This window comes from Neovison vison, chromosome 2, assembly GCF_020171115.1.
Source record: "Neovison vison isolate M4711 chromosome 2, ASM_NN_V1, whole genome shotgun sequence".
Taxonomy (NCBI): Eukaryota; Metazoa; Chordata; class Mammalia; order Carnivora; family Mustelidae; genus Neogale; species Neogale vison.
Window position 1 is genome coordinate 234128611 of NC_058092.1, and position 16771 is coordinate 234145381.

The 16771-nt window shown below is 55.8% G+C and overlaps 2 protein-coding genes across 8 annotated transcripts in view; both read right to left on the minus strand.

Annotated features, from left to right (window-relative positions):
- Nucleotides 1–678: 678 nt before the first annotated feature.
- MMP21 (matrix metallopeptidase 21) lies at nucleotides 679–7347 on the minus strand. The gene is made up of 7 exons (XM_044236702.1): nucleotides 7186–7347; nucleotides 6130–6592; nucleotides 5179–5318; nucleotides 4810–4951; nucleotides 3521–3778; nucleotides 1477–1649; nucleotides 679–1227 (listed from the first exon to the last, which is right to left on the minus strand). The coding sequence occupies exons 1-7, from the start codon at nucleotides 7345–7347 to the stop codon at nucleotides 928–930; spliced, it is 1638 nt and encodes a 545-aa protein (XP_044092637.1). The 3' UTR covers nucleotides 679–927.
- A 3972-nt stretch (nucleotides 7348–11319) lies between these two features.
- The window catches only part of UROS (uroporphyrinogen III synthase), a 31466-nt gene continuing 26014 nt past the window's right edge, over nucleotides 11320–16771 (minus strand). For 5 of the 7 annotated variants that reach the window (XM_044240722.1, XM_044240723.1, XM_044240717.1 and 2 more), the window contains one exon: nucleotides 11320–12758. In XM_044240722.1, coding sequence (XP_044096657.1) covers nucleotides 12621–12758 — 138 coding nt within the window. In that variant the 3' untranslated portion in view covers nucleotides 11320–12620. Of the gene's footprint in view, nucleotides 12759–14324; nucleotides 15483–16771 lie in introns of those variants that run through there. The other 2 variants (XR_006383376.1, XM_044240718.1) reach the window with 2 other exon arrangements.

Sequence of the window (16771 nt, forward strand, 5' to 3'; positions counted from 1 at the left end):
GTCGCCGACCTTCCCTGTCTTGTTTTCTGGCCTCTCCTCGGCTGAACAGCCTTTTCGTCCAGAGGAGTATTTGTTTTTAAGCAAGAAGATACCACTTGTAGCTGTCTTCCCTTGTCCAAACAAGAATATGAACATCCCTACAGGGGAAGAGAGGGCTTTTTCAATGTTTTTGTCATCTGCTGACTTTAAATTCATGCTGCTTAAAGTGCTCATGTCTTAAGCTGTTACTTGAGAACTGTGCCACCCGTGGCCTGATCACTGAGATGACTTGATTTGCAGTTAACTTCAGGGCAGGGATGGAGAGAAGGTTGCCTGGATGCTGGGCTGGGGTGTGGAGGTGAGGGGGGCCAGCAGCCACCACGTCTGACTCTGGGAAGGACACAGTTGTGAACTCCAGTTTGCTTGACTAGAAATGTGCAGTTGTAGGTTCCCTGGCACTCTCCAGACTTGTGAAGATCAAGAGAGAAATACACGGGAAAACCTATACACTGTCACGTATTAGAAAAATATAAATTATTGTGACAGGAACTGTGGACTGCAGTCAACTTGAAATCTGTGACCTTTTCCGCTGAAGGCTCCCAGGGAACTGTGTACCCTTTCCATGACTGGATCCTATGGCTCTCGCTACATTTTTGTCCACCCACGAAATCGGGGTGCAGTGGGGATGGGTGGTGGAGAGACAGGGATTCCTCGGGGTTCTTTTTTTTTTTAACCTTTCCTAAAAGATTGGCAAAATTATTCAATGCATTACTTTTTTTGCCTGAGAAATTCCCTTCTAAATCAAGTATTTTAGAAGTTCAAGTAATGCTTTTTCCATTGGCTTTTAGCCCTATTTGCTTTAGTTACTAAAAACCTGGTTTGTTTCCTTTGCAAAAGAAACCAGACTTAGACGAGAAATCTTCTGACTCCATTTGCCTGTTTCTCCCATTACATGTTCAGGGTGGAGGTGTGGACGTCACAGATGTCAAACCACCGCTCTGAGATGGACTGCTTCGGAAATAAGCCATTTGAAGGAAGCCAAGAATGCTTTTGTTTGTCCTTGTCGTTAACTACTTTCCAATACGCATTGCCTTTGAAAAAGAAAACGGAGTTGTGTGCGTAGGAGTAATAGGCAGAGTCTATATTCCTGAAGGGATGGTTTCGTGGCTCTATTCCCGGAAACACTTCAGTGATCTTCTTCGGGTAAAAATCAAGTACTCGATCTCTATTGATGTCAAATGCAAACACCTGCAAAGCAAGTAAGAGAGTAAGGCTGGCTTTTCTGAAAACCATTGATTTTTAAGTTAACTTATAGGAATGAGGTAAGTAAATCTACGGCTTTGCACTAGATTCTCTGGGCTTGAACTTCGTTCTCCATATGGTGGGATCTGCCATGACCATAGAGGCCTGAGGCAACTGAGAACAACTTTTAACAAAGAACTTGAATTTCAAGTAGGGCTGAAAAAGCAACACGGGGCTGGAAAGCCTCCTACTTACGAGGGACTCTTTGAAGAAGTAAATTAACTGCTTTCTTCGGTCATAAAAGGCAGTGTCCAGGGGACTTGGGATGCCGGGAAATCCTTCTGAAATCAATTTGGGGTAGCTTCTTCCTTGTTCATCTTCTGTGTAGGTCTGATCCTTGTCACTGTCGTATCTCCAGTACTGATTCCCTGAGGACCAAACAAAAAATGCTAATATGGCTTACTACCATTTAATAAGAGCCATGAAGAGGTAACTTTAGGAAGTCCTGGACTAGAACTTAGACTGGCAACATTCAAAGATTCTTATCCATGTGACTCCACCCACGGTCCTTATAAGCTTGTCATTTTGCTCCCTTTCATTTCAAGATCCAGATGCTAATTTCAGGCTCTGAAACAGCATAGGATTATTCTAAGATCTTACTAGTTCCTAGTGCTGACTATTAACATACTGTCATCAGAAAATAGAACACATCCACCGGTTCAATATTTTGTGCTCACAACCTACACCACGTCACCGCCAGTTACCTTCCTTAGCCACCAACCATGTGAGCTCCCTTTCCCTCATTCCCCCACCCCCACCCCCTGGCCAAAAGTTTGCCATTTAGAACAGTGAATGACGTGTGTCCAGCCGGGGGTGCGGTTCACTCTAACTGGAAGACTTTTTTGAATTCAAAGTATTCACAGCAAGTTAACTTTAAGGTATTTTTAAAGCTCCAAGCATAAAGTACAGCCATATGATAGCAATCCCCCACAATGACCTAATTCTATAATTAAGAATCTTTGAATGTTGCCAGTCTAAGTTCTAGTCCAGGACTTCCTAAAGCATGGAACGCTGTGCTTCTAACTCTGTAAGATCTAAACCAGAGAAGTCCACCCTCGTAATTTCTTTATGTAACTGAACCAAAGCAATTCTTCCTTCGTGTGATGTCAGGAAAATTAAGACCAAATTCCTGTGCGGCCCAGTCTGTACACAGCATCCTTCTGGCTGGGCTCTGGCCTCACGGAGTCCTGAGTGGTTTCAGGCAATAGGGTCTTATTACTAGGGAGTGGGGCAGAGACAGGGCACACAGCTTCCTGCTAGGGCGTATGTTTGGGGAAGGGGGCAAAAACTAGCAACCGCAGAATCTTGTTTGTGTTTAGATGCCACGTATTTGGTTTGCTAAGGCAGCCCACCTCAGTGACAGGCACAGAGGTCAGAGCAAGGCGATCTATGAGTGAAGGGAGGAAGCTGCAGGAGACCCTTGGCCGGCCTGCTCCGTGTCCCCCCCACTACCACCAGCACCGGGGCCCCCACCTCAGTTTCTGCCTAACACGAAAACACGGATCTTCCCTGCTCGGAAACCAAGATTCCTCACTGTCTGCTGGGTGAGGTCCAGCCAGCCCCTGAGCATGGAGGCTCTGGGTGCTCAGGCCGCCCTGGTCTTTCCAACCTAATCTCATCCCATGTGGGGGCCTTGTCACACCTCCAAGGGCTCAACTGTCTCTCCCGTCTGTGTTTTCACCCTCTCTAATCCTAAAGCTCTGCTTCAGCCTCCTGTGTCTCACCGCTCCCTCATTCCCCCATCCGTACCTCCCCCACCACGCTATTCCCTGTGTCCCTTTTGGGGCACCTGGGGTCCTATGTGTCCTCGGAGGCTAGGGCAAGCCCTGAATTCTGGGTGGCTCCAGCATCTGGTTCCAGGGGCAGTGGCCACCTTGTCCACTCATCCTTCCCTTCACCACATAATTCTAGTGGGCCCCTTCTAAGGTCTGTTCTCTCCAGAACTGGTCTTTGGCAATCACCTCAGGGCCTGGCACAGTTGGTTGTTCAGTCAGTCAGTCAGTCCTTCATTCACTCATCTGTTCCTCTGATGCACGGGTGCCTTCTTCCAGAGATCAGGGGATACAGCACCGTCCCTGCGCTCACAAGCTCCCGGTCCGACGGAACAGACAAATTACGGGAGGACTTGCGGGTGCGTTATGCTAAGACTCCCTGGTATGGGGTTCAAACGTTTGTTCCCAGTGCGTCCGGGAGGAACAGGAAGGAACAGAGGAACAGAGCCGTCCATGAGAACCTTTACCTTTAAAAAAATAACGCTCGTCCCTCCCCCATGTCCAGACGTGGACATAAGCGTCGATGTTCTGTGCTGGGATTCCATGCCAGCCCCTGAGGATTTGGAGAGGATCCCCGTAGCGCGTCCGGTTGTTTCGGTTTTCGTAAAGCCAGTACCAGCTGTTGCGGAAAAAGTAGGTGCTGAACCTCAGCGTCACGGCGCCCTGTGGGTTTCGCTCTCTGCGAATCCAGTCAAATGCGGTATCAAACGACCCTTCACATGAACCTGAGGGGAAAATGTCCAGCCACTTGTCACCTGCTGGAAAAACCAACAATCGCTACTTCCATGTGTCTCTCAAACAAAGACAACTGTTGAAGCTGGAGTTTTCTGTCCAGTGTCTCACAGCAAGATGCCCTCCCCCACAAGCCTGAAGCAGGCCCACCCCGTGGAGCTGGAGGAGCCGGAGGGGCCCCGGGGCGGTGTCAGCTCACAGGGCCCATTCTCGCTAATCTTTGTGCAGGAGATGACTCTCCGGAGGGTCCCGATTTTGGATGCTAGCTGTGTGATCACCCTAAACATAGCTGATGCCCCCTGATGGCTCGTCTGACATCATTAGAGGCAAGCAGATCGGTTCTGGGCACACGCAAGAGTAAGATTTTCTCTGCGGGAAAGAAACCCATCCTGGCCCTCACTTGTCACTATCCAAATGTGCTGAGAGCATCTTTGCAGAGAATGGCTGGAGTGGAACAGAAACGGAGGTGCTCTCTCTTCTAAATGGGAAAGGGAAGAGTAGCTTTCTTCCCCTCAGCCTCAACGCGAGGTCATTAATCACTTCCATTAAATAGTGAACCCTTAACACTCTATAATTAAAGAGAGATTAAAGTTGATCCTGGCAAGGCTCCCGCTGTTCTTTGCCTTGGGACAACCGAAAGCTTCTTCCAGGAGCTTCCAAGTGCCTGCAGGGCCAGTGGGAGGCCACTGCCTGGGTGGCCCACTGCTCTTTAGGAAACTGCTATGTTCCCCTCCTTCCTCCCAGAGACATAACGTAGCCCAAGGAAGAGGGAACATCCACGGGAAAGCTTTGCTCTGCACCGGTGGCCATGTCCGGGCACGGCCACCTTGAAAGAGAATTCCCGTCACAGAGCTAGAAGGCAGCTCCCCTCCCATGCGGCCCGAGTGGCACTATTTTGTGTTCCTTGGGGGCAGCCTCCTGATCAGGAGTGAGTGGGGTCCTGTCATGCTTGGAAATTCAAGCTTGGACATTCAGTAGAATGTCCTCTGGGAGCTCTGTGGACGGCCTTCCAGAACAGTCTTACCATACAACTTTTGAACTGCTTTTCTGTCTGACCAGTCCAACTCAAACACAGGCTCCTGGGGGATGTAATTCGGCTGCATTATGGATCCTGGCCTGTAGGTGTGAGGAAGGCCGAGTACGTGGCCAATTTCATGGACGGCCACCTAGAGGGAACACAAATCACGGGTGTGGAGCCAAGCCTGGGTGTCTGTCACGTGCCCCCCCCCCCGACTCCAGGGGGCCAGCCTGTGCTTTAGGAGGAGATGCACACATTAAGGGAGCTTTCTCAGAAGGCTGGGGACACTTCCCCCGAGAAGACCTGGTGTCCTGCCCTCCCGCCCGGGCTGCACACCCTTCGCCTGGCCGTTCGGAGCAGCTGCAGACCGCTTACTTTGAGAAGGCTGATGCCTGCGTCACTGCTTGGAGGTGTGAAGTGCTCGTCGTCATCGAAGTGGATGTCGCCAAGGCGCCAGGCATGTGCAAACTCCTGCCCACTGCCATCAAAAACCCGAGGACAGCCCAGGTGCCGGCCTGGCCAGGGGAGAGGGAACATGGACACAGGAGTCTTTGTGGCCTCCACGGGCTTGCAGTCCAGGAGCGGAAGCAACAGCTCCGGGCTCCTGCAACAGGCTGGTGTGGAGTCTAAACATTTGGAAACAGCTGCCCAGCAAACCTGTGGGAGCCGGCGGAGGGGAGGCGGGGGGTGGGGGTGCCCTCCGAATGCTTAGGGAGGAGACAAGATCTGAGCTGGATCCTCCCAGCTGACTGGACGTGACATGAAGGAGGTGCTGCCTGATGGTCAGGTCCCTCCCCTGTGTACGGTTTTCAGCTACGCTCACAGCACACCAGCATTCTTAGCTCCCAGGGGGCTGCAGAGAAGTTACACTGTCCAAACCCACCCAGCTAGGAGGTGGTGGGCCTGCTGGTGGGGGCTCCCAGACCACCACCGGCTAGTTCTCCCCAGGAGTGGCAGGGAGGGGGCGCCCCTGCCCTGCTGGGCACTGGAGCTCTCTGCAGCAGTGCTCACTTGGCTGACCCACTTAGGGACAAGCACAGGGATCCGCACCAATGTCCCCATGTCACCACCCCTAAATCGCCAAAGCAGGCAGGCTCTGCCCTTCCCAGTGAGTTGTAATAAAGCAGCACTGAGGGTTTGCCGGCTGCGCTTACCCCTGGGACGTGCCACCTCCGACACCCCAGGAGGCTCTGCAGGTGGGGGGAGGGGATCCCCGAGTGGGCCTGTTGGCCCCCCCTGGGCTCCCTGTGCGAACCGGGCCGCACCTCCAGCCACGGGGAAGGCAATGGGGACACAGCCCGCCTGGAGCGTCTCGGCCCTTCCCACCTCGCCCGAAGCCCAGCTTTATGTCCACGGCGGCCCCCGGGGAGGCGAGGTCCTCGCGGAAGTCCAGCGGCATCACCTCGCTCCACATGCGGAAGGCCAGTCTGAGGATGTGCCTCTGCTCGTCCACGGCCAGCTGTCCGCTGGCGCCCTCCCCCAGCAGCCGCCAGGTCAGCGTCCTCTTGGCAAAGGCCCGGGTCCCCCCGCGGGGCGCGGCGACCTCGGGCTGCTGGGGCGGCGGCCGTAGGGAGCGCTTGGGCCGGGCGGGGGGCGGCGGCCGCGACAGGAGCCGCGTGTCGGGGACTCCGCAGCGCGGCCTGTTCATGGCCGCCAGCGTGACCGCGTCCAGCCGCCCGCTCGCCGGCAGCGCGTTGACCTTCTGGAACCTGCGCACGGCCTCGGCCAGGCGGGTGGCCCGGGGACCCGCGGGCGGCGCGTCCGCCCAGCCGTACTTGGACAGGAATCGCTGCGGGAAGAGAAGTACAGACCGCGGGGCGGAGGGGCGGACTGAGCAGCCAGGACGTGGGGGAGACAGGACGCGCGAGGCCCCTGTGTCCCCGTGCAGGTCTGTGTTCGCGGGGGTGGTTGCCCGTGTGGGGCAGCATTTCTAGTCCGTGGTCACCCGTTGTCTGTGGGAGGCCCTCGCCTGAGGTGGTGTGGCTGCGCACGTGCCTGCGCGTCGTGTGTGCTCCTGCGCATGTGTGCTCCTGCGTACGTGCCTGCACGTGCGTGTGTGCTCCTGCGCATGTGCCTGCGCATGCGTGTGTGCTCCTGCACGTGTGTGCCCCTGCGCGTGTGCCTGCGCGTGCGTGTGTACTCCTGAGCATGTGTGCTCCTGCGCGTGTGCCTGTGTGTGTCCGCCTGTGCCCTGGCCTGCATGTGCGCGTGTCTGTGTGTGCAGGTGCCCGCCTCCGGTGTGCCCGAGTCTGCGTGTGCGCGTACGGATGTGCCGCCTGCCAGGGGCGTGCAGAGGCCTGCGTGCGCGTGTCCGCGTGTGGGGTGCACGCGCCCGCAGGTGCCCGCGCCCGTGAGTGTGGAGGCTGCCGGGGCTGCTCCTACCTGCGCAGTGAGGGGGTCCGCGATGGGCTGGGCGCGGCGCAGCGGGGCGGGCTCCAGGTCCGAGCGGTCCCGGCTGTGGAAAAGTGGCTCGGGCCGGGCTGGCCCGGGGGCCGCGAGCCAGCAGAGCAGCAGGGCCCGGCGGACGGCCGAGGCGGCCAGCATGGCCCCGGCCGAGCTCCCGCCTCCGCCACGCGTCTCCCTCCTGAGGCGCGGGCCCCCCGGCGCTTTTATAAGCGGCCCCCGGGAGCCGCGCGCTGCTGAGGCTTCCCACCCGGGCCCGAAGTGTGCCCACCAGGAGGCCCGGCCGGCCCTGGACGCGCCGCCCTTTGAAGACCCCAGGAGCACGCTTCTTGCTGGGGTGAGAATGTTTGCGGCTTCCTCGGGTAATTACATCGCGACCTGGCAGCCGCCTGCCGATTCTGTTTCTGTGGTGACGGGCCGTGGGCGAGCTGCCGCCCGAGTGCGCTGGGGACCCGCCGCCGAGCACCCGCTGGCCCTGGTCGCAGAGGCGCGGAGCGTCGCCCGCGGCAGCCTGCTGGGGCCCAGGGCACCTGCGGCTGTACCCCCCGCCATCCGCTGGCTCATAGCTTGCGTCCATTTTCCGTCTTGGTTAGCTGCGGCTGGGGATGTTTTGTTGCTCTGATCTCTTCTTGTTGTTCTTGCTTCTTTTTATAAAAGGAATAATCAGTATAGGCAAAAGTAAATTCCGGAGGAAATCCTGTGATCCTCATGGTGACATTTCGGGGAACATTCTTACAGGTACATGTGTCGTGTACATGCGCAGTGAAGGATTGGTATTCGGATGATTTTATATGCATCATGTTCTCTATGCTGTTCCGGTAAACTCCAGGGAAGGTCATGGGCGCCTTTCTGTGTTCATGAATATAGATGTTAATGGCTGTGTGCTGTCCCCGTCTGTGGGCCAAGGCATTTTTACACGAGGATGAACTAGAATCACCTGAGGTTCTAGAACTGCCCTCCGTTCCCCCTCTTGAAGGAGTCTACTGGAGGAAGGAAAGAGGAAGAAAAAATTAGCTCAGCTGCCTGGGAGTTGTAACTGGTCATGTCCAGAGAGCCTGAGGGAAGAGCGTAAGGCCCTCCAGGCACTATGACTACGGGTGAGAGCCTGGAATGCCAGTGTCACGGGTCGGGTAACAGCAAGGGTGCAGGTGTGCGGGCTGTCCTTTACTCATTCATTCATCAAATGCTCCTTACTCTTCTAGGGACAGGGGATATGGAAATGAACATGATGCACTCGTTCTTTGCCCGCATGGAGCTTATATTCTAAGTGGAAGAGACAGACAATAAACAAGCCAATGAATGAAAAATTAAAATGGTGACAGGAACTAAGAATGCAGATCAGGAAAGTGAGTGCCTTCGAGGTGGGCAGTTGATATTAGGGGTCTAGGAAAGACCTATCGCAAAGATGAAATGTAAGCAATGAAAGAAAAGTAAGAGGGACAATGTCACATGTGATTGGGATTCGTGGGTGGTGTGGGCAAAGGAAAACAAAAGTGCAAAGGCCCTGAGGCAGGACCCAACCCTTGCAGAATAACAGGGCAGTGTGGTGGATGTCAGTGGGGAGGAGGGACGTGAGGATGGAAAAGAGGGTGGATGGGAAGATGATGAAGGACCTGGAGGTCACATAATTTGGTTTCTACCTGAAGTTCGTTGGGGATCTTTTGAGCAGGAGAGTGACTTTATTGCTTCATTATTTAAAGAATCCACGGGGGGCGCCTGGCTGGGTTAGTCAGAGGAGCAGGAGACCCTTGATCTTGGGGTTGTGAGTTCAAATCCCACGTTGGGTGTAGAGATTACTTAAGCAAATACATAAACTTAAAAGAATCCTCCCAGCTGCTCTGTGGAAGATGGATAAAAGGGGGTGCAGCCCCGAGGCAGGTGTAGACTGCAGTCCCTCCAGGGTGCCCTAGCAGCCCTTCTGTGCCAGGTTGGCCTGATGGCCCTGTAGCCTGAGACCCCTCAGGGGTCTCTAGGATATTGGGTTTCAGGACAGGGCACCGTACCAGGCTGTGACGCAGGCGGATCTATTCCTAGTGATGTCCCTGGAGCAGGCGTTTGGCCTCACATAGATGCTGCAGTGACAAGGCCGGCCCCAGTGCCAGCAGGGTGTTGCACTCACAAGGAACTGGGCTGCTTGTCAGGCCAGCTGCACAGCCCCAATCAGTTCCTGTCAGCTCAGAGACATCTGGGGCCGGCCCCGTACCACGTGGGGACACAGGAACGAGTGGGGTTGGGGAGGCATGACTTTGGAGTGGGGGGCCTATGGGATTGCAACTCTCCCAGGGCTGTCCACGTGTAATGGGTCCCTGCAACCGCCTGCCAGATCTTGGAGGTTCATCAGGAGGCCCTATCTGGGCTCAGTCCCATAAACTCTGCAGGTGTTTTCGACACCACATCACCTTTCAAAGCTGTGTCCTTAGAACAGCGTCTGGGAGCGGGAAAGCAAGCCAAACGGAACCCACGTTCCAAAGACTGGGAGTGGGTGAGGAGCATCGGCTGCCCGAGTCCAGCTCACGGGACAATCGGCAGTCACATCTTTTAGGTGACCTTCCCCCGCAGGGTCGCTCACACTCAGCTGTGTCCGCAGACCCACAGACCGCCCATCCCCAACTGTGTCTCCTGTGGATGTGCTCTCCTAGCTCCCAAACCAGCACCACCGGCTGGGAGCGCTCCGTGGTCACTCCTGGGGCTGTGGCAGGAGAGGACGCCTAGCCAGCTGTCAGGAGACAGGTGTGGCTCATGTAATTTCTCATCGTTAGCCTCGCATCCGCTGCAGAAGCGAGCCCCAGGCATCTGATATAATCCTGTGCATAAATATGTCCGTATGGGTCTCTACAGGATAGACTGTTGGGGAAGAAGAGCAAAGCACACCACCATCATCATGCCTTAAAACTGAGCAACAGCGTCTGACAGGATCATGCGCACACAGGCAGAGTTCACATTTTCAACTCCAGCCTCTTTCATTGCATTTTATTTATTTACTTTTAAGATTTTATTTATTTGACAGAGAGACACAGTGACAGGGGGCCACACAAGCAGGGGCACAGGGAACCCGATGTGGGGCTCGATCCCAGGACCCCGGGACCAGATCTGGGCCGAAGGCAGATGCCTAACAACTGAGCCAGCCAGGTGCCCCCCACATTTTAAATTAGCTTTTGATTGGAAGGGACATCCTGAATACTTTCTGTAGAACCAAGTGAAGATGAGAAGCACGCCGAGTGACTCCCAGTGGTACTTCCCACGTGACCGTGGCACCCCACATTTACATAGAGCAGAGAGGGGCTGGCCCCAGCGCTGGGGGGCTGCTGGTTCCTACACGTGCTCACCGGACCTGCTCAGCTTATATACCTGGACTCCTGTGAGAGGCCCGGGAAGCTCATCCCTCATATTACGGAGTCGGCCTGGCAGGCTCTCTGCACCGCGTGGCCAAAGGGGCCGGGCTACAACCGGTGCCCTACTGCAGTTTCTTCCCACTGTGCCCTGTGTCCTACCTGTCATACACATATGTCATTTACATATATATATAAGCACACATGTGACACTGACAGGTGTCAGTCATGACAGTGTGTATGTGTCAGCTGCATTTAGCAACACACTTCACATATGCATGCATGTCAACGGACATGTACATCTGGATAAATGGCCACAGAGAATTATTGCACCGTGTGGCCAAAGCCAAGTGCAACTTTCAGGTTTAAGGGTCGTATTCACCTTCCACATGATTGGGTTGTCTGTTTTGTTTTTTTTAATTGGAATCTCAAACTGTTTTGTGTGTGTTTTTTTTTTTTTTTAAGATTTTATGTGACAGAGAGAAGAAAGGACGAGCAGGGGAGCGGGGTAGTGGGAGTGGAAGAAGCAGGCTTGCCGCTGAGCAGGGAGCCCGACATGGGGCTCCATCCCAAGACCCTGGGATCATGACCCAAATCAAAGGCACACACTTAACCGACTGAGCTGCTGTGGTGTCCCTCAAACTGTGTTTCTTTTTTTTTTTTTTTTTTTTTAAAGATTTTATTTATTTATTTGAGAGAGAGACAGTGAGAGAGAGCATGAGCGAGGAGAAGGTCAGAGAGCGAAGCAGACTCCCCATGGAGCTGGGAGCCTGATGCGGGACTCGATCCCGGGACTCCAGGATCATGACCTGAGCCGAAGGCAGTCGTCCAACCAACTGAGCCACCCAGGCGTCCCATCAAACTGTGTTTCAATTAGAAGATAATCCTAAATGTTTTCTCTTGGGGAAACCAAAACCTTCACAGGTGCATGATTTAGAACAAAATTATTCAAGATGCCACCTAGGCACTGTCTTTCCTGGGAGGCTAACGTTCCGAACACGGAGCAGAATTGAGAACTCTGTGGTTGAGTGCTGGTGTCCTGACAGTTGATGTCACACAGCCTGAGTTCTGCTGGGTCTGAAAGACCAAGTCAGGGCCTGTCCATCCTGCGAGCTCTGGCAGAAGACGGCGCTTCTGAAAGTCAGGTCTTTAAACGTGCACGGCAGCACTCTGTAAAGATGGCAGGGGGACCCGCTAGGGCTTTATGACGGAAGGGCCTTGTTCCCTAACATTGGTCTTTTCTCCATACTGGCTCGGGACACCTGGGCCCAGGGATTGTTTACCCTTCTCTCGGAACATTCTTCTCCTGATTATTTCCAAACCTCTGAGTAGCCTGACTGGTGTCACAAGGTTCCCACTGTTTAATTAAATTGCTTATTCCAGGTAAATTGGATTTTAAGGAAATCAGATTTAGGAGAAAAAATGGCAGAGAAAAGCAGGTGGTCTACAATACAGACAGGAGGTACAGGGGCTCCTAGAGAAGCTGGTTCCTGGTCTGTGCTGGGCACTCCTCATCTGTTCTTGGGGAAGGATTTGGCTGGAAGCTTCAAATCTTAAATGCTGAGATGGCATGATCCAGCTGTCAGTGGAAGGACTGAAGACTTTTTTCCGCGCTGAAGTACATGTCTGTACAATATGGGGTTGCATATTCTCAGCTTCACACAGCATAACATTTTGAAAGAGACTTTCCCTTAATTATTCCCATGGGAGATTTCTGAGCCTGATACACAGGGATGAGTTCTGCCTCTGACTATGGATTGATCTCAAAGGCCCAGGTTTTTGGAAACAACCTGTCCAAGAGCAGGCCTGGGTGTGACTTACAGCCGCACCCTTCTGCCCGTGAATGGGAGAAAAAGTCTTCCCACTCCCTGATCTTCTGATTTCCTTAACTCTGGACTTTGCATTTCACTCACTCAACACCTGCGAAGCAATTCCCTGTCCCCCATGGCCAGCCTTGGCCCCCAGGCCTCCCCGGGAGCAGTCACACACGCTTACACGTGGAAGGCTCTGTGGTTTGGGGCTTCTGCTTCCCCACAGAAGGACGTGTGCCGAGGTCGCGAGGGGGCTGGGGGAGGGAGGCCGCAGTCACCGCCTGCCCGCACTTCTCTGCGCAGGTGTGTGAGACGCTCTGACGATGGCCACTGACGTGGAGGTTATGATCGCCATTGGCTGCGGCTTACTGCTTATCGCGTGGTTGCTGATGTGCTGCGTCCTCTGTCTTTGCTGCAAAGTGTTCAGGACACTGAAGTGAGTGGGAAAGGGAGGAGGGCGGAGAGATTTGTACAATCAGTAGCGTGATTTGCCCAGCTGAGAACCTCCAGGCAGTTGTAAGAAATGGGCTTAAAAAAAAGAATTCTGGGGGGCACCTGAGTGGCTCATTCAGTGAAGTGACCGATCTTGATCTCAACTCAGGTCTCAGTCATGGGTTCGAGCCCCGTGCTGGGCTCCATGCTGGGTTTGGAGCCTACTTTAAAAGAAAGAAAAATCAAATCTAATGCTTACTATACAATCTCCGAAGGGACATATGACAATCGATGGCATCGACACAAAAGGCAGGTGACTTGGTTTGGAAGAAGGCCAACCCGAGACTGCTGTCTCCAGCTCCCTGCGGTGAGGCTCCCAGCGACAGAACCTCAGAGAGCGGTGCTCTGGCAACCGTCCAAAGAGAGGTGGCCTGCCCCCCTATCTCCAGGCCACAGGCCTGTTGTGTGAAATACAGGCTCTTTATGTGGAACTCAGCTGCCTCCTGACTTTGTTCTCTCCGGATGTTTGCAGGCCCCTCCAGGGCAAACGCTGTGCTGTCTCTGATCCCCAGGTACTCAGAACTCATTAGGTGTCGGGGCCGTGACCCCAACATCGCCTTTGCCATTCCGGCAACGCTTTCCACCAGACAGACCTCTCAGCTCGGAGCAGTAAATGCTGCGCAGTATTGTTTGTGTATGACAGATACGACACACTGCTTACTACCCACCAGCATAAGCTCTCCATGCAGACCTCAAGGCAGCTTTGGGGAGCTCTAGATGTAGTTTTCTGAGCTGCAGGGCACACCTCTAGGAGGCAGTAGCTCATCTGCTCTTGACAGGTGGGCAGCCTGCAGCTCAGAAGGCAGGAGTGAACCTCCCCCCCCCCCCCGGTGTCAGGGAGACGGGGGCTCTGAGAGTTCCGCTCCCCCCCTCCTCCTGGTCTTCATGCTCCCCCAGCCCAAGCTTCCCGAACCCTCAGGACACTGCACTGACTCCCTGTCCCTGCAAAGCAGCCCAGGCCCTGTCCACTGTGGGAGGGCTGGTTCCTGTCCTCACCCAGGTGACACCTCAGTGGGGCCTCCTGTTTAGGGGTGATGGCAGTCGGGGGCCATGTGCACACAGGGGACAGTGGGCAGCAGGTGGGTCAGAGGCAGAGCGAAAGTGTGGGGATATAATCGGGAGCAATCTGGCAGGGCTCTGACCTGTAGGCACATGGTCAGGGACCGCCTCCACCAGCCCCGGTCCCGTCGGCCCCACACGACCACCCAGGGTGGCACAGCTGCACCCACCGCAGCCCTCGGACGCTGAGGCTCATGTAGCCATCTCTGGTCCCGGTGCCGACACTCTGTCCTGAGGCTGGCCTCTAGATGCTGCTGCAGCAGCCTGGCCTGGTGGGCACTGCTTGGTGGCAGCACCCACCTCAGCGTGGGCTGCTTGGGGCACGGGGCTTCCCTAGGCTCAGAAAAGGGGACTCCAGCAGAGGAAGGCTCCCTGGGAGCAGCAGGGATTCTAAACACACCCCATCGATCCAGACCTGACTTTCAGATCAGAAAGAAGCAGTGGGATGGATTCTGACCTGCTCTCAGAAACAGGACCGCGGACAAAAAGTACGGGGCCGTCACGGTACCCGCAGAACTTCCACTCAGGTCACACCACTAATTATCACCAGGTCCTCACTTTTCTGCGAGGTCACGTGGAGGTGAGGCAGCTCCGGAGTGCCATCAGTTTGGGCCTCTGTGCTTTACGTCCCCAAGTCCCTTGCAGAGCATCCTGGCTGGTCACTCACTCGCTGGGTGACCCTAAGCAAGGCATTTAATGCCGCGAGTCTCAGGTTCTTCCCCAGAGAAACCGGGAGTCATAGTGGCGTCCCCGCCTCAGATCGTTAAGGGGAACAAGAAGGAGAAGGCAGGATTGCCAGCGTGACACACCCGCCAGGTCAGACACCCCTCCTTCCTCCCACCAGCTCACGTGACCGAATGGACAGACACGGGTTGCAGTCTACCCAGCTCAGGTTCCAGGCCAAGATTTTAAAAGTGGAAATAAAGTTTGCGGGCAGAGTCCCCAAGCCTGTCCGCAGGCCTGGCACCGTGCAGACAAAGGCCTTCTGTGTATACCCACCTCCCCGTCCCTCAATGGCCCTGCCTGGCCTCAGCTGCATTTCAGCTTGGGAGGGACGACGATCTCTCCTTATTGGCATGGCAACTGCCCACAGCGCCCAGGCAGGAACTTTCGGGTCCCTTCTCTAAGATGAATGGAGCTGCTTCCTACACAGATGTTCTTGTGCCTGCCGGCTCTGGCGGCTCTCGGAACGTGGGTGCATCTGTTTCCCCCGCACACACGGCTCTGTGTGCAAAACCACACACAGCGAGGGACAACACAGTCGGCGCCGGGAGCCAGGCGGTTTATTTGGTTTTCTTGCTTCTGCCGGAGGAGCTCTCGCCAGCCCCAGGGGCCCTGCAGAGGCACGAGGCCGAGGCTTGGAGGCCCCGCCGAAGGCTCACGGCTTCCCTGCAGCGGCAGCACAGTGCCCTGGGCCGGGGACAGCAGCGCAGCGGGAATGGTTACCGTCTCAGCAGCTGGGGGCCTGAAGGGCCACCTGGAGACCCTTGGCCAGGGCCAGCGGCGTGGGGCTCTCAGCCATGCAGCTCACACGCAGGCCCTGGGCGGTCAGCGCACGGGCTGTGCTGGGGCCGATGGCGGCAAACTGCGGGGGGAGAGAGGGGGAGCTTCAGCACACCTGCGGGGCCGGGAGGACAGTGGGGCAGGGCCTGGGGCCAGTCGGGTCGCTGGGGCTCACGTGCGGCCTCCCCTCCTACCGTCTTGGCCACCTCTCCACAAGCCTCAGCGGCCCACGGTTCTGCCCTGGTTGGGGGGGCCACGTGGAGCAGAGAGTCAAGTGGGAGAGGTGCTCCGGGCATGGCGGGGCCCCGGCTGCACCCCCCACGCACCCTCCCTCCCCAGGAAAATTCAGCAGCCGAGGGTCAGGTTCCCATCCTAGCCCTGCAGCACCATGGCCCTAGCAAGTGACCTGCCGCCTCTGGGCCTCTGTCCCTTCATCTGTAAAACAGGGTCACAGCCTTCCCCAGGGGCCGCTGCGAGGATCACGAGAGGCCGGTGCGAGCAAGCACCTGGCCGGGGCCCGCCACAGATGAGCGCTCGGCGGGGGAACACGGTTCCTCTGAGTGAGATGCTTGGTGGCCTGAGCCGGGTCAGCAGGACTCCTTTCTCCCTGAACATCGCGTGTTTGATGGTCACCTGCAGAGCCTCGCTTGGGGCTGAATGTGGTTTTCCGTTGTGGTGACCCCAGCCCTTGCCCAGGTGTCCTCACAGGTCACGTAGCCCCTCTGGCCCTGTGTCCTCACCTGTAGAAGGGGTACAGCTGCCCTTGCATGGCAGGCTAGCACGGGGGGAAGTAAGGCCTGTTGCTCTGGCGGGGAGAGCACGCACGTCACCCCACCCCAACCCTGGGTGCACGCACCCCTGCCCGGGGAAGGTCTGGGACGATGGTAGCCCTTACCTGGCGCCCCCTTCCATCCTCCCTCCTGGGGCCACGTGTGGCGCAGGGAACAATCTCAGGACACTTTCTGGGGCACGTCAGAGCCACAGGACAGAGGCTGCTGCCCCTGGAAGCCCAAGCTCCCCGCCCCCCGCTCCACCTCATGATGCAGCTATTCCTCGAGAAACTCCCTGAGGAAAAGATGGCGCTGGGCCCCACCTCACAGCAGACACACTCGTGAACTCGAAGTGGCTCCCAGACCTAAGTGTGAGAGCGGAGACCATCAACACAGAAGGGACACAGGGCGAGTCTTCACACCTGGGATTAGCTCTGCCACTCACGGCCCAAGTAGCAAAGGGAAAGCCACGTTAAGTGCGTCTTTACCAAAATGGAAAAACTGTCCTGCTTCTGAGGACACCATCACAGAGGGGAAAAGACAACTCAGGGGACGGGGAAATTTCTGCACATCGTACATCTGTGGAGGAGCCTGCATCCGG

Bases quoted from the DNA above. Each gene is read 5' to 3' on its own strand.
- MMP21 (XM_044236702.1), bottom strand. From the start codon at position 7,347: ATGCTGGCCGCCTCGGCCGTCCGCCGGGCCCTGCTGCTCTGCTGGCTC. The intron at 1,650-3,520 runs GTAAAGGTTCTC...TTTGGTCCTCAG, and splicing joins CGAGCGTTATTTTTTTAAAG to GGAATCAGTACTGGAGATAC. The intron at 1,228-1,476 runs GTAAGTAGGAGG...CTTGCTTTGCAG, and splicing joins ACTTCTTCAAAGAGTCCCTC to GTGTTTGCATTTGACATCAA.